General features: G+C 37.0%; 1 protein-coding gene across 1 annotated transcript in view; it reads right to left on the reverse strand.

The window, feature by feature from the left end:
• TTC6 (tetratricopeptide repeat domain 6) overlaps positions 1-16,234 on the reverse strand; it is a 220,782-nt gene that overhangs the window by 18,703 nt on the left and 185,845 nt on the right. Inside the window, exons 21-26 of the mRNA XM_079912364.1 lie at positions 15,098-15,258; positions 12,078-12,212; positions 10,741-10,890; positions 9,787-9,927; positions 8,177-8,290; positions 5,031-5,150 (exon numbers count right to left, since the gene is read on the reverse strand). Of these exons, the coding sequence (XP_079768490.1) occupies positions 5,031-5,150; positions 8,177-8,290; positions 9,787-9,927; positions 10,741-10,890; positions 12,078-12,212; positions 15,098-15,258 (821 nt within the window). The remainder of the gene's footprint in view (positions 1-5,030; positions 5,151-8,176; positions 8,291-9,786; positions 9,928-10,740; positions 10,891-12,077; positions 12,213-15,097; positions 15,259-16,234) is intronic.

Consider the following 16,234-nt stretch of genomic DNA (forward strand, 5'->3'; position numbering starts at 1 on the left):
AAAGGGCATAACTGAGCCTCTATGTGTATTAACTAAAGCAGCTGCTACCTTTGCAACCCACACTTCTAGGGGAAAATGTGTCATTTTATCCCGAGATCCTAGAGGCCTCCCAAGAGGGAGCAATGGAAACGCTAACCACAAGATTTGAAGTCAGGGCAGTCAGCTGGGGTGGACATGAATGGCACTGGGGAAGAGGTTAAGAGAACTAAAAGTGCTAAGTCTGCCAGAGACGCTGCCGCTGTGGCACCAGAGACACAGTGTGTGAAGCTCTTTAGCTTTTCAGAGCCCTACATAAACAACTGAAACCTGAAGCAAAATAAAAACATCACTAAACTGAAATAAATAAAATATCAAAAGATCATGTCAACTGTAATGAGATATATATGTATATTTGTGTGTGTACATATATACATAAATTATGTGAGACTGATTTCAATGTCTGCCATAAAATGGGAAGGAACCTTCCGAAAGTAAGAGTTCAAAGCCTAGGAAGGAATAAAGACGGCTCTGGTTTTCCCCAGAGGACTGCTTCAGCAAGAATCTTCTTGGGCAGTTTTGGTTGTGAGCTCACTTCACCAAGCTAGACTGTAGAGAGTACTCTGTCGTCCCCTGGAGTGACTAAAAGAAACCCTTCCAGACTCCTTTCTCATTTCCAGGAGGCTGGGACGTGGGCATTCTACAATCTTAAAGGGCAAGTGTCAGAGTTCTGGTTTCTACCCAACAAGGGAGGACCCAACCATAATGACAGTCTCCCTCCTCCCTCCCCTCCTCCATCCCCTTCCCCTCCCCCTCATCCTTCCACAAACCTTCCTTGGCTGTACTAGAGAGAGGAAGATGGCTGTTTTATGGGGGTAGAATAAGTTTTCTGCTAATACTGGGGGTGGAAGACAGAGCAGCACAGAGCAGTACAGTCAAACTGAGCATTCCTGGATCCTACTGGAGGAGAAGTCACAGACCCATCTGAGAATATGGACTCCCCACTTAGATTCCCAGCATCTTTTGATACTAAATGGAATTATCTGTTAGAAAATAAGAAATGTATGGTCTAATCAAATATGCTACCAGATAACTCCCGTAGGAGAATTTTTTTTTTTTCTGAAATGGGGGCAAACTTACAGTGTAACTGAGATTTATTACAAACATTCCCATTAATTTTGGGAGTTATGAGGAGTGACCACAAACTTAAAGGGCTGAGGATACCAAGTTTAGTTTTATAATCAGATAAAACTTACAAAAGTCAGCTTGACTCTATATATAAAATCATTGTGATGCTACATGGTAATTAGACATTATCAGCAACAGACACAAATGATGACTTAGGATTACTAAGAATAAAGCTAACTGCAGTTTTTATGATTTTCCTCTTCTGCACTAGTTTTATTTCTAATATGGATCATAAATAACAAACCACACAAAGTCACTCACATACAAAGCAAATTCCCTCCACTGCCTTCCTTCTGCTGATGAGTTTATTTGTAAGACTCTTCACCTGCACCGTCTTCCTGTGTGTCAGAGGATGCGCTCTTGACCTTATCCTTCCCATCTCTGGAAACTTGCTCCATCATCTTCTTCTGTCCTTTGTAACTTTAATCCTTTTCTCACCACCCTGACCTAGTATGCCTTCCCTCAAACCTGCCTGCCCGCAAGCTACACATGGCTTTGTCTTTCTAGTTCCTGTCACTACCAATCTCTGAAAGCAGAGTCAACACTCACCATCTCCATGTCCCCAAACGCCATCAACTTCTTGTTGTTTAGTAAGTCCAATTTCATTTCGTAATTTGAAAACTGCCTCTAAAGGCATTTTTAAATTTATTTTTATTTTTCTCAAAGTAACTCATGTATCCAGGGTAGGGTAGAGGGTCCAATGAAACTAGAAAACTCACAATGCTTACAGGGATGCCCTGCGCCACCTCTCCTTATCTCTGAGCCCCGCTCCCCAGAGTCAACCATTTTTACATCTTGCTGTTATTCCTTCTGCTATTGACCTCTAAATTTCTAAATAACATGAGTATTTTATCATGTTTAACTTCCAACACAGGATAGAACTTAGCTACCTTACACCATCACTCCACACACCTCCCCTTCTTCCACCATCTCCATATCCCTATGACAATGTGTTTATTTTACTGTTTATTTTACTTCCCTCAAGTGTAGAATCTTTGGCTACCCACTCATATTTAAGTTTTAAAATCGGGAATGGTAGTTTGGGGTGTCTGGGCACCTCTTCTCCACTATCTTTAACCTTGTGGGATTATGTCCTTTTTATTCCTTTACTGTCTTCCTGGTTTTCAAGAGGACAAAGAAATAAACAAATGTTCTCAATCCAACAAGCTTAACCATTAACTTCCTAAACAATTCCAGTTTAAATGCCGCACTCTACTTCCCGTGTTCTTATGAAGATCACACAACTATCAATTAACTAACATGTGTTCAGTGCTCATCCTACTTGACCTTTCTGTTAATCAATCATTCCCACTAAAAATGTTTCCCTGGTTAGGTTTTAAGACTCTGCTCTCTCTTGGTTCTGCATTTAGCCCTCTTATTATTCAGTCATATATTACTTCATTGGTCTACCTCAGCCAGCCTCTTTTTTTAAATTTTTCAAATTAATTTTTTAAATGTACAGAGGGGAGAAACATTTTTTTTGCTTTTAATTACAGGCATATCTTGTTTTATTGCACTTCGCAGATACTGCACTTTGTACAAATAGGAGATTTGTGGCAATCCTGCCTCAAGCAAGTCTATTGGCTCCATTTTCTCCAAAAGCATTTGCTCACTTCGTGTCTCTGTATCACATTCTGGTAATTCTCACAATATTTCAAACATTTTCATTATTATTGTATTTGTTATGGTAATCTGTGACCATCAGTAATCTTTGATGTCACTACTGCAAAAAAACTACAGCTCACTGAAGGCTCAGATGATGGTTAACATTTTTTATCAATAAAGTATTTTTTAATTAAGGCATGTACTATTTTTTAGATATAATGCTATTGCTCACTTAATAGACTACAGTATAAACATAACTTTTATATGCACTTTTATATGAAACAAAAATGTCACTTATTGCTATATTCACTTTATTGCTGTGGTCTGGAACCAAACCTGCCATAATTCCAAGGCAGGTCTGTAGTGTTTGCAGGGCATATTTTTTTTCCAGTTTTTTTACTTTTACATATCTATATCTTATATTTAAAGTGTGTTTCTTGCAGTCACAATATTGTTGGGACTTTTAAAACATTCTAATCTGTCATTTTCAATATTTCAATTGGTGTGTTTTGACAATTTCCATTTAATGTAACTACTGATAAGGTTGAATTTAGGTCTACCATTTTAGTATTTGTTTTCTGCTGGTCTCCTCTGTTTCTGTTCCTTTGTTTTCTCTTTTCAGACTTATTTGGGATTATTTTAATTTTTTAACATTCCGTTTTAATTAAAATACTCTTTTTGACTGAGGAGGTCACATTTGAGAAGAAACCTGAAATGAAAGGAGGGTGTGAACCAATAGGAGGAATATTCTACACATAGGGAACAGCTTGTGTGAGGACCCTGAGTCAGGAAGGGAGCCTGACATTTCCAAGGAATAGCAAAAGGCCAGAGTGGAGTAACCTGACTGGAGAAAAGAAGAACGCTGACAACAAAGTCAGATGAGTGAGCAGCAGTTAGGTCACTAGGGTCTTGGTTGGCCATAGTCAAGAGTTCAGATTTTATTCTAAGTGTGATGGGGAGTCACTGGAGGGTTCTGAGCAGATGAATAACTTGCTCTGCTTTATGTTTTGAAGAGGCCTCTTTGGCTGCTGTGTGGAGAACAGCATGTAGAGGGAAAAGAGCAGAAGCAGAGAGGCCAGTTGGAAAGCTACTGCAGTAATCCAGGGGAGAGAAGGTGGAGGCTGGAGGGAGGAGGAGAGCAGTGGCAAAAAATGAGAAATGACTGAATTTAAAATATGTTTTGATAGCAGAGCTGACCACACTTGCTCATGATTTAGATGTGGGATGTGAGGAAAGAGAGGGATCAAGAATGATTCCCACCAGACTATGAGTTCCTCAAGGACTGGAAATCTGTCTTACTGATATTCATCTCCGTATCTTCAATGCCAATGTCAGTACCATGTCTTGTCTGAAGGAACACAGGATTTGGAATCAAGTGAGACCTGAGTTCAAATCTTGCCCCAGTACTTCCTGGCTGACTAAGACTTGATTTAACCTCTTTTGAATATCAGCTTCCTCTTCCATAAGTTACAATGATAAATTGTGCAGCATTATTGAGAATCTGGCAGGTAGTAAGTGTGCGATAACTAGAGTTAATGTTGTTCTTAAGTACTAAGTAAATACTTGCTAGGTGGATAACACAGGCCCTGCATTTAATTCTCCAACAGCTGAGGTCTTTTGCTTCTAACTCCCATTTTCCTCACTTTCTCCACCCAACACTCTTGCCCAGAGTTCCACAGATTTTTGCCTACACCAAACAACGCTTCCCCTACCTGAGGGAATTCTGAATGGTATATCTCAAAACCAAAACCTAAGGGAGTTCAACTCTTGAAATTACATTTCACCATAGTGTAAATTGCCTAGAATACAGTTTCTCGGACACTTCCTTAATAATAAGTAATTTTGTGGGACAGAATCTCAAAAGATGACCCCAGAAGTTGAAAAATAATATCAATACAAGGAAAATTGTGAATGAGAAAGAGCACTAAGCAGCAAAGTAAATGATACATAAATCATTTTATTGTTTGTCTGTAGCTAAGACACTCCCTTAGGGGAGACGATAGTCTTGATATTTCATCAATTCGGAATTTTTTTTTTTTACATATTGGCTATTTATCTGTATTAAAAACAAAGTAAAAAAACACTTTTTTTGCAAAGATTCTATTACTCATTCAAAGTATTTCAACACAATTCTTGCTAAAGTTGAATTATTGCTCATTAATATTGCCATTTGTTATCAAGAAAAACTTTTTCACTGGTTTTCAGAAGTGAACATGCAAAATCAAGTGGGTTCATTTTTACAAGTAAACAGAAAGGTTTACCTCTAATGCAAAACTGAACTGCTCTAGTTCTGTGTAGATGAGTCCACGATTAATAAAGGCGTTTAACATCACAGTTTCTCCAGCATCAAGGAGAAGCACAATTCCATAATCTGTTAATGCCTAAAAATGAAATAATCACTTACAACCTAAAGTCAACTCTTTAGAGCATTACTGCATTGACCATGGACAAACTAGTACCTCATAATTAGTTCTTTAATGTGACAAAATTTATGGCCAAAAATAATCATTTGTTAGATTTAAAGGTTTCCCTTAATTAAATACTGTGGATGTTGCTCCCTCCTAATATAAGCGGTGTGCGCTGCGCTTGTGCTTCACATGTTATCTGTGAATCATCTGTGAACTACTTTTATTGTGTATGGATTGAAGCGGGGATGCAACACCCTTCCCCATCTTAATAGTTTCACCAAATGACTGTTGACATTAAAGCAGAGCACTTGTTACCTTTTGAAATTTAATTCCTTTGTAGTGATTCATTGTTTTCTTCACTGAAACCTAAGTTTTATGGAGGCACAGATTATCCATTTTGTTCACCATTGTAAAGCCAGTAACTAGCACCATGCCTGCACATACTAGGCATGTGATAAATTTTTGTTGAATGAATAAATCATAAAGCAATGAAAACAGATCTTAATAAAACTAACAAATAAGGACTTGTTGGAATATTACTTCAATATTCTCGGTTTTTTTAAGATATTAGCCTAAGCTGAGAATCAACTCAGAGGACCTCTCTCCATTTTTTATCTTTTTTTTTTTTTTTCATTCAATGAACAGCCACGTTTTTACTGGTCATCTACTCTGTACCAGGTACTAGGAACATCCCAAATTTGGGCTGGAGCTGAATCTCTTAATTCATTTTCCTTCTGAACATTTTGTCCAAAAGAGCCATATGGTTTCGGAAAAGGCCCAAATCATATCATATATGCCTGTAGCACATGCTAACTGAAAATGCAAATAAAATAGTATTTTACTATTTGCTTAGTGGTTCTCCTCTACTATTCCATGATTGAGCACTCAAGCATCTAAAAGAATTGTACAATTAAATATCCTATATGTATATTGTGGCATAACTATAAATAAACATTGACAAGGCTGTAAAAATCATTTGTAACACTTGTAAAACAAAACAGAACTAGAATGTTTGCCATTTTCCTTTCACAGAATCACAGAATTAAAACCTGTATATATATCAAGATGCCTTAGAAATCCACTAAGCAGCTGAATATGTGACACAAGAGGAAAAAAAATCTGGGAAATGAGATTTCGTGAAGGTCACAACGAGCACGCTTTGTGTTTTGCCTCTGCTATTATTACTAACCTTTCAGCCTTGGGAAAGTTACTTAACACTAAGCCTCAGTTTCCTCATCCACAAAAACAGGGTATTAATAACTCATCATATTGTTGTAGAAGTCCACTTTAAAATATTTAGATTATATGTTGGTAAAGCATTTAGCCCAGTGCCTGTCACACAATAAGCCCTAAATGAGTGGTAACTGTTACTGTTTTTATTAATATAAGGTGATAGGAACCAGAATTCACCTTTTCTAGTTTTTATGAAATCATATCTTGGGAGTGCATTTTCTGCACAAAGTACTTGGGTTTCCTCAGTCTTGTTATGGCAGGAATGCTGAGAAACGGGTGGAGGTAGACAAAAGGGAGGAGGTGACACTGTAAAATGACATCTGGTCCACATGCTGGAGGTCAGATGGTTTCACAAAGCCACCTAAAGACTGTTAACCAGAAGCAAACAAACCTGCAAACACCGATACAGGTCCCTCTTCCCTGTGTGACTTGGATGTGTTTCTAACCTCATCTGTAAAAGGAGCCCATTGGATGAAAAGCGTTGGGTACCTGGCAGCTCTAAAATAACCAATATGTTCTTATTCTAGTTAGGTTTCTATTTATGTACATAGTTTTTCGTTTTCTTTATTCATGGAGCACTAGCTCTGTTACACATAAGAGATAACAAAGATAGTAGTTCCCTGCCCCCACCCAGACCACTGTTTGCAGTTCAGGGTTACCCAGAAGAGGCAGGAGTCGGGGTGGGGAGGGAGCTGTCAAAGATACCTGCTGTGCAGGTTACTCTGATAAATGATCCTTTAATTAGCTCCTAGAATGGTTTACAACAGCCTGTGTTAAAAATTAGTTATTCATTTGTCAACATTTCTGGAGGAAACTTGATAATCCGGTTACCAGGAATTCTACATCCTCTTAGAAACAATGTTTCTCAACTTCTTCCTTCCATAGCAAATAAATTACTAAATTTCTAAATGTTTTAAACAGACTTAACTTTCCAAGTTTCCAGGAGATTGTGGGAGTGTGCCCACACACAGCAGCAGGTACATGATGCAATCTTTTAAAGAATGCTTCATTGACTATGGAAGTGGATAGAAACAAGGAGAGGGAAACAAGTGGACAGCAGAAAGGGAAGCAAGAGATTGGACAAAACACTAAGAAACTACTGACCTGCTCCCCAGTGAGGGATCTTGACTGAAAAAGAACCAAACCAACAAGGAGAGAGTGGAGAAGGGGTAAGATGAAAAAATATAAAAGAGGGCTTACACTGGTAGCATCTGCATCAGGACAAATAGAGAAAAAGGTTTGCTGCAGCCATCATTTAGGCCTTCAAAACGCACAGATAATCCTGGTCACTGGTCCCTGAGCTGGAAACCATCACTCAAAATTCCCTGCTGCATCTGTGGTCTGACCACTGTAAAAAAAATACCTCCACAAACTATTGTAGTTAATGTTGAGATTTTGAAGCAAACGATATTGCTAGTGATCACTGCTTAAAAATTCTGCACACAAATTTATCAGTAGAAACATTTTCTCAAATGAAAATTATGTAATACATTTAAATTTACATGGCCTTTAAATGCTTATATAAAAGCATTGTAAAATTAATTTTTCATTTGACATTGCAGAAGTTGTATAAGAAAATTTGGTAAGCACTAAAAAAGAAAATAAATATTCTTTGAAATGGTTCTTTGGTTTCTCAAGTTTTATGTGTATTTCCACAGAATTATTTTTCCAAAATTGTAACAAAAATAATAAGAAAATACTTTACACATGCTTTAAATAAGTTTACAAATGCTTTAAAGTGTTGTTTACTAAGATGGTCATCTTACCATTTGAAGTTCATTTATCTTGGTGTAACATAATGCTCTGTTATAAAATGCTATATAACTGTTTTTATCCATGTTGATAGCTGTAGTTAAATCTGTAATCGCTAGTTTGTAAGTCTGTAAAGAAAAAATAATTAAGTGAGAAGGGTTAATCATAATGGACTGAAATTTAGTTGTACAATAAATTCCTGATTCTATCAGAGTTTTGAGAATACTCATTTAACCATTCTGTGTATCATCCATGAAATTAAGACAATCAAGCTAATCTTTCACAGAATTAATTAAGTCCCTTGGTAGGAACTGCTATAGTTTCTCTCACCTGCAAATAAAATTCAATATATAAACAACTTAAATGATTATCTTATTTCCATTGTTGCTATATAGCAAGGAAAAAATTAAATTTCTTATGGATAAAAGAGAAGCAAGCCTTATTCATCCAGCAAACATTCACCAGAGCTTGCTTGCTTCTGTCACTCTCACCGTCATATCACATAATCGTCATGTTCTCTATCCATGTTCTCTTTTGCTTCTCTTTGATGCTTCTCTGATACCTTAGATCATCCATTTATATAGATAGTAATTTTCATGGAATTAACAGGTAATGCAAGGTCTTACCTTTGCTTTAAGGTATTATTTGCAAAATATTTCATATGAAATGGCTACAGAGAAAGTTCAAAAAAGAAACACAGGGAGAAAATAAGTATTCCTTGAAGCATCAGATATCGATAGTGTTGCTACACCCAGTAATTTCCATTTAGGAACCATAAACTCAAGTAATTATTTTGTTCTGTGTGTATAACTGTATTATTTAAAATAGTAAAATAATAAAAAATTTCAAACAATCCAAATGTCCAACAATAAAGTGGTTAAAAGTACACTATGGTGGAATATTATGCAGTCATTAAAAATGGTATCTTCAAAGATTAAATATAAGAAGCAGGGCACAAAACAGATTATGTAAGTAGCATAGTCACAATTTTGGAAAGTATATATTATATTTTATTAAGAAAAAAAGACAAAATTCAAATACATCAAAATGCTCTCAGGGGGCTTCCCTGGTGGCGCAGTGGTCAAGGGTCTGCCTGCTGATGCGCGGGACACGGGTTCGTGCCCCGGTCTGGGGGGAACCCACATGCCGCGGAGCGGCTGGGCCCGTGAGCCACGGCCGCTGGGCCTGCGCGTCCAGAGCCTGTGCTCCGCAACAGGAGAAGCCACAGCGGTGAGAGGCCCGTGTACCACAAAAAAAAAAAAAAAAAAAAGCTCTCAGGAATTACCATTTGATGGTGGGAAAACAGGTGACTTTAATCTTCTCCTTTATTCCTCTCTGTATTTTCCAAATTCTCTACAATGAATATTACTTTCCTAATAAAAATACATAATCAGTGCTATTTAAAATGCAAATGTCAAAAATAAATATCACCATTTTATGAAAAATTATTAATTGAAATCCTTTTGATGTACTGTCAAAGTGTAACACCTTCTATGTAGTTCTGCCTTCATACCATGGCAATTCTCTCTCACAGAGGATAAAAAGGAAGTGAGTTCCTCCTTGGCACCCGAGCAGCCACCCACTCTAAAATACCACCAGAGAACAAGGTAGGAAACTGCCTTACCTTGTTGTAGTATTTCAGAACTCCTCTGTAGAGGTAGGCACGCACACTCTGAGGATAAATTTGGATGGCCTCATTACAACTCAAGATTGCTTTGGAGTATCTGCCTTTCAAACCATAGTAGGCTACTCGACTTAAATATGCCTTTTCAGAGAAAGAGAGGAGGAAAGCAGGAACAGATATTTTAGTAAAAGCATCAGTTCTACCAAAATACATGGTAGCTGGAACAAATTTATGCCACCCAAAGATGGTATAAAATATAGACTTTTTGTCACTCTCTTTTATTAAGAAAATTTCAAACATACAGAATAATTGAAAGAATACTACAGTAAACACCCATATGCCTACCACCTGGATTCAATAATTATTAACATTTTTCAATTTTGTTGTATCTATTTTTTTCTGAACTATTTGAAAATAAGTTGTAGACATCATAAAACTTCACCCCAAGTCTTCCAGTATGCATCTCCCATGAAGAAGACATTCTCCTACATAACCACACTACCACTGTATATCTAAGAAAATTAATAGTATTTCCCTAAAATCATCTAATATTTCATCCATATTCAAATTTCATATGCTTTTAAAATCAAGATCCAATAGAGTTTCACCTATTGGATTTTGTGTTGTCTCTAGTCTCTTAAGAGGTAGGAATCAATGTGACAGCAAAACAAGTAAAATTAATAACATAGTATATAAAATAATTATTAATAGGTACATTAAAATATTTATAATATTTGTATAACCACAATTCACGAAGCACTTTTACCTATATAATTTCCCTGTTGGAAATCATATTTTTAGTTCAAGGGGAAATACAGATATATGGATTATTAAAACTGCTGAAAAGTAAGTAAAACTAACTGTTGCTAACTAATAGCAATAACATTTAAAGATTTAATAGTTTTAGCAAATTTAACACACTTTCCAAACCACTGAAATTGTTCACTTAAATACCTGGTAATGTTTTGGATCAAGGGTAATTGCACGATTAAAATCCAGGATTGAACAGTCCTTGTGGAGTTTTACTTTACAAAGCCCACGTTGATAAAAGCCTTCTGCAAAATCAGGATCTGCTTTCACAGCTTTTGTAAAAGAATCAAAAGCCTAGAAGAGCAAATCGTGTAATGAGTAGAATGTATTAATTTAAAATGTTAATACATTACAGTATATAACTATTGTTGAAAAGTTTTCATTTTAGTTTTTGGTCATTTTAAATATGTTTCTCCCAGCGAACCTTGTGGAGCAAAAAAAATTTATGAACAAGCTAGATTTATTATTATAATTTACAGGTTCCCTTACTCCCAGACTAATGTCTGCATAATCCATGTTGTTACAACACTTTCAGAGGTGTAACTTTAATCATTATTCTCCCTGTTGTGTTTCTTCAAAGAAATCACAATTAGTACATTTATTTTCCAGTGGGTCAGCAGATATATGGTTACAAAACTTCAAAGCAATGGAACTCCAAAATTTTTCCTAATATTGTAAAGCAAAGCTAGGTTTCCTCTGCTTGTCCAAAGCTAAAAACATGAAAAATATTTGTAATTAATCTTATATTTATTGTAATTTCTTACAATAAATGGAACAACTAATCAAGTGCAACTCTTTTTTAAAGTTATGAAGATGCAAGTTTCAGACACTGTCCACCCCTATGAATATAAGGACTGGAATGGGGGGTGTGTGTGTGTGTGTGTGTGTGTGTGTGTGTGTGTGTGTGTGTGTGTGTGTAGTTGAGGAATATTCAAAAATAGCCAATGGAAAATACATATTTATCATATCATTGAAAATTTTGAAATGGAGAATTCTGTGAAATAGCCAAATACTGGATAAATACATAATAATTGAATCAACTGGTTTTCAATGAATCTGGTTTTATTCTGATTTGAATTGCTCAGCTGTCAATAACAGAAATCAAACAGTGTCCTAAACATTTTCCATTTATTCTACATTACACTGAAGCACTCAATATAAAGTACTTACAATTTAATAAGTAAATTTATACTAATGTGATGAAATTTTGATATAATAAGTTCTTACAATTAAATTTGTTTAGTGGGAAACATGCATTAGTCTTCCAAATAGTGTTGACAAACAGGCATCAATAAAATGTTTGAATAAATAAAACAATGTAGTAGGTTTTGCAGGGTGCAGACTGCCTATAGTAAGCCAAGCTTTATAAGAAGCTTTGGTCTAGTCACTCACTGTGTAGGTAGCCTTCAGAAATGGAACTGAATGCAAGGAAACAATTTCTAAAACCATAAAATACCTATGCTCTTAAATACACAAAATACCAGTTGTAAGTTGCCTTCCTCCATGTAACAAAGACCCAAGTGAAACAGACAGTCTGATGAAGCTGCTACGGCATTTCGTCCTTTATCAGAATGAGAAAAGATATCCAACGCCTTTTTAAACATTCTCATGGCTTCCTATAATGATTTTTAAAAAAAAGAGAGGGAAGGGAATGTTTTTTTCTAATATTTATTTAACACAACAGCCTTAGATGTTAAAAGGAATCCTGAGCACACAGCCCTACTCTCATTTCACAAGAGGACACACAGACCTGGTAAAGACACAGATCTTGTCAGTGCACCAAGAGGGAGGACTTCTGACAGGCAGGAAATCTGACCCACCCAGGTGCCTATCCTACAGGCAGGTACGTAAGCAGGGTTACACAAGTGGACTTTTGGAACTATAATTTCTAAATTCTAAAGGGTATTTTCTCATAGTCTTAAATCAGACTAAAATTTATAGACCAATTTATGACCAATTTCCTAGTAATTCTCCTGAAGGGAATGCCAGGCAGCTATTAGGTAGTAAAAGTTCTCCACTGATAATATCTGAGGTTGTTGTAATCAACTTTTATTTTGTCCTGCTATGCTCTCAAGGGGGTTCCACTGACACCAGAAAATAAACTAACATCAAAAATTACCCATTTAAACTATTCTGTCAAAATAGTTGAAATTCTTAATGAAAAAAATTCAACTTTCCAAATAGAAACGCGTTTTCATAACTAGCTACTCAATGTATTTACCTAATATATAGAAATACAGCTACTTGTGACTCTTTAGCCCACTTTCTTAATTATATTAAATTGCTAAAGAAACAATGAGGTTGGGCTTCCCTGGTGGCGCAGTGGTTGAGAGTCCGCCTGCCGATGAAGGGGACGCGGGTTCGTGCCGCGGTTCGGGAAGATCCCACATGCCGCGGTGCGGCTGGGCCCGTGAGCCATGGCCGCTGAGCCTGCACGTCCGGAGCCTGTGCTCCGCAACGGGAGAGGCCACAACAGTGAGAGGCTCGCGTATCACAAAAAAAAAAAAAAAAAAAAAAAAAGAAACAATGAGGTTTAACTTGGATATGCTGTGTCCTTTGTGCCCACCCTTAGTTTACATCACATGTCTAAAGCTTACCTCAACATTCATCCTTCCAGCCTCACTCAGCACATGCCTTTGCAATAGAAAAAAATGCATCACCTTCTCAATTTCCCTCATTTTTACTATTCAAAGTCTCTACATCGTCTTCATTTCCATCTTTTTTTCTCCTGTCTTTGAATGGTTTCCCTTCCTCTTTTCAGAGCTAACTCCTCAAGCTGTGCCCTTGACCCCAACTCCTTCTGTCCCGCCTTCTGCTTTTGGATCTCTGCCCCTTCATTGCCTCCTGGAGTCCATAAAGTCTTCCATCACATTTAAATTAAAATGAACACATCTTCTCTTCCTCCTCTAGCTGATGTCCCACCTCTCTTTCCTTCACTACTCTAAAAAAGTAGTGGATGCTCTCATAGGGCAAATGTACATTCCGAACACAGTACCATGGCAGCCGTGTGGAGAAAAGCTTGGAAGAGTTCAACACTATTATATAATTCAAACAAAATACAAATATGTTCTGGACTAGGATAATGACCAGAGAAATAGAGAAAGGAAGTGGATTTGAGAGACATTTAGAAAGTAGAACCAAGAGAGCATGACTATTGATTGGGTAGAAGAGGGACCCAATCAAAAGTGACTTCAGGTTTCAGGGAGGTTAAAGTAAATTTAAGATTATTCCAAAGAAGGAATTTGATATCATAAAGGTGTCAATTCTCCCTAAAATAATCTACAGATTCAATACAATTCAATCAAAATTCCAGCAGGGTTTTAAAATCTTGACCAGCTGGAAGAGTAAAGGCCCAAGAATAACCAGGAATTTCCTGGAGAAGAATATGGTGTGGCAACTTGCTCCACCAGATGTCAAGAATTACAATAAAGGAACAGTAGTTAAAACATTGTACTATTAGGCCAGGGATAGAAAAATTGACCAAAGGAATAGAATAGAGAGCCCAAAATCAGATCCACACATACATGAAAGGTTATAATAGGACAGATGTACCACTTCAGATCTTTGGTTTAGGAGAACATTTCAATAAATGATACTGGAACATTTGAGTATCCATATGGGGAAAACTGAAGTTTTATCACTATATCACATTCAAAAATATCAATTTAAGGTAGAGTGAGGTCTTAAATGCAAAAAGCAGAATTTTTAAACTTTTAGAAGAAAATATGGGAAAATATCTTTATGACCTTGGTGTAGGGAGGGAATTTTTAAACAAGAATTTTTTTTAAAGCTGTGACAATAAAACAAAAAAAGATATATTCAACTACATTAAAATTAAGACCCTCTGCTCATCAAAAGACATCATGAAGAAAATTTTAAAACCAGCCACAAATTGCAAGAGGATACATGACACACATGTAACCAACCAAGGACTAATACACAGGACTTATTTTTTTCAATGCCAAAAATCAATATGAACAGGACAAACAAAAATGTGTACAGCAAATTGATAGAACAGGAAGTATAAACATATAAAAAGATACCTCAACCTTTGCTCAAACTGAGAAATGTTAATTAAGACCATAATGAGACACTAGTTTTTATCCACCAAACTGATAAAAATAAAGTAGACAGCACCAGTTATTGTAGAGGATGGAGATCAACAGGAATACTCATACACTACAGGCAGGAGAATAAATTGGTACAACCCTATGGAACAATGTGCCATTTTCTTGAAAGTTAAACATTTACATTCTCTACATACCAACAATGTTAACAGAAGACATGAAAAAGAATATTACCCTTACTCTTAAGAGGAAAAAAAACAAAAGAAAACAACCCAAATATTAATTAACAGAAGAATCAATAAATAAATGGTATGGTTTAGTTTTGTAAAATATATATATATATATATATATATATATATATGTAAGCAGTAATTCCAAGCACAATATAAAAATTACATTAATAGGTTTAGTAAACGTTACTCAAGACTTTTCACCTTGTTCCTCTTGGCCTTCATTTGAGCTTTTGCCAATAGAGCATACATGGTGGCCTCAGGCTTATTCAAAGTGATCCCATCTAAGACCTGAATGGCCTTGTCATGTTTCTCGCAAAATGAATAAATGAGTGCTTGCTGTATAGGACTCAACTCAATGAGACCTAAAGGGAAAGGAAAATTTATCAATAACTTTGCCAAGTATCTAGGACTTAGAATATAATTATTTTAAGACAGTCAAGCAATTCAATAATCTATTTTTACAATATGAATTAATAAATCAATATGATACTAAAATCTACTTACTGTCAACAAACAATAAGACATTCCAACTACAAATGAACAAACAAAAAATAACAGCATAAGCCTGGTATTTCCTATAATAATCTCTCTCACAAAATTCACTAGGCTATGAAGTATTTTACAAATTGGTTACATACATGTGAAACTGAAGTTTTAGTTTCAAAACCTAACTTTGACTTTCAAGTGAACCCTTCATGCTACCTATACAGAGCTACTGAAAATAGTATAAAAAATTTAAAGAAGTATTTCTTTTTAAATTAAGACAATATTAGGGAAGATGGCGGAAGAGTAAGACGCGGAGATCATCTTCCTCTCCACAGATACACCAGAAATACATCTACGCGTGGAACAACTCCTACGGAGCACCTACTGAACGCTGGCAGAAGACCTCAGACCTCCCAAAAGGCAAGGAACCCCCCACGTACCTGGTTAGGGCAAAAGAAAAAACTAAACAGAGACAAAAGGATAGGGACGGGTCCTGCACCAGCGGAAGAGAGCTGTGAAGGAGGAAAAGTGTCCACACACTAGGAAGCCCCTTCGCGGGTGGAGACTTCGGGAGGCGGAGTGGGGGAGCTTGGGAGCCGCGGAGGAGAGCACAGCAACAGGGGTGCGGAGGGCAAAGCGGACAGACTCCAGCGCAGAGGATCGGGCCGACCGGCACTCACCAGCCGAGAGGCTTGTCTGCTCGCCCGCCGGGGCGGGCGGGACTGGGAGCTGAGGCTCCGGCTTTTGTCGGAGCGCCTGGAGAGGACTGGGGTTGGCGGCGTGAACACAGCCTGCAGGGCGTTGGTGCGCCGCGGCTGGCCGGGAGAGAGTCCGGGGACGGGTCTGGACCTG

The sequence above is a fragment of the Stenella coeruleoalba genome, assembly GCF_951394435.1.
Source record: "Stenella coeruleoalba genome assembly, chromosome: 2".
NCBI lineage: Eukaryota > Metazoa > Chordata > Mammalia > Artiodactyla > Delphinidae > Stenella > Stenella coeruleoalba.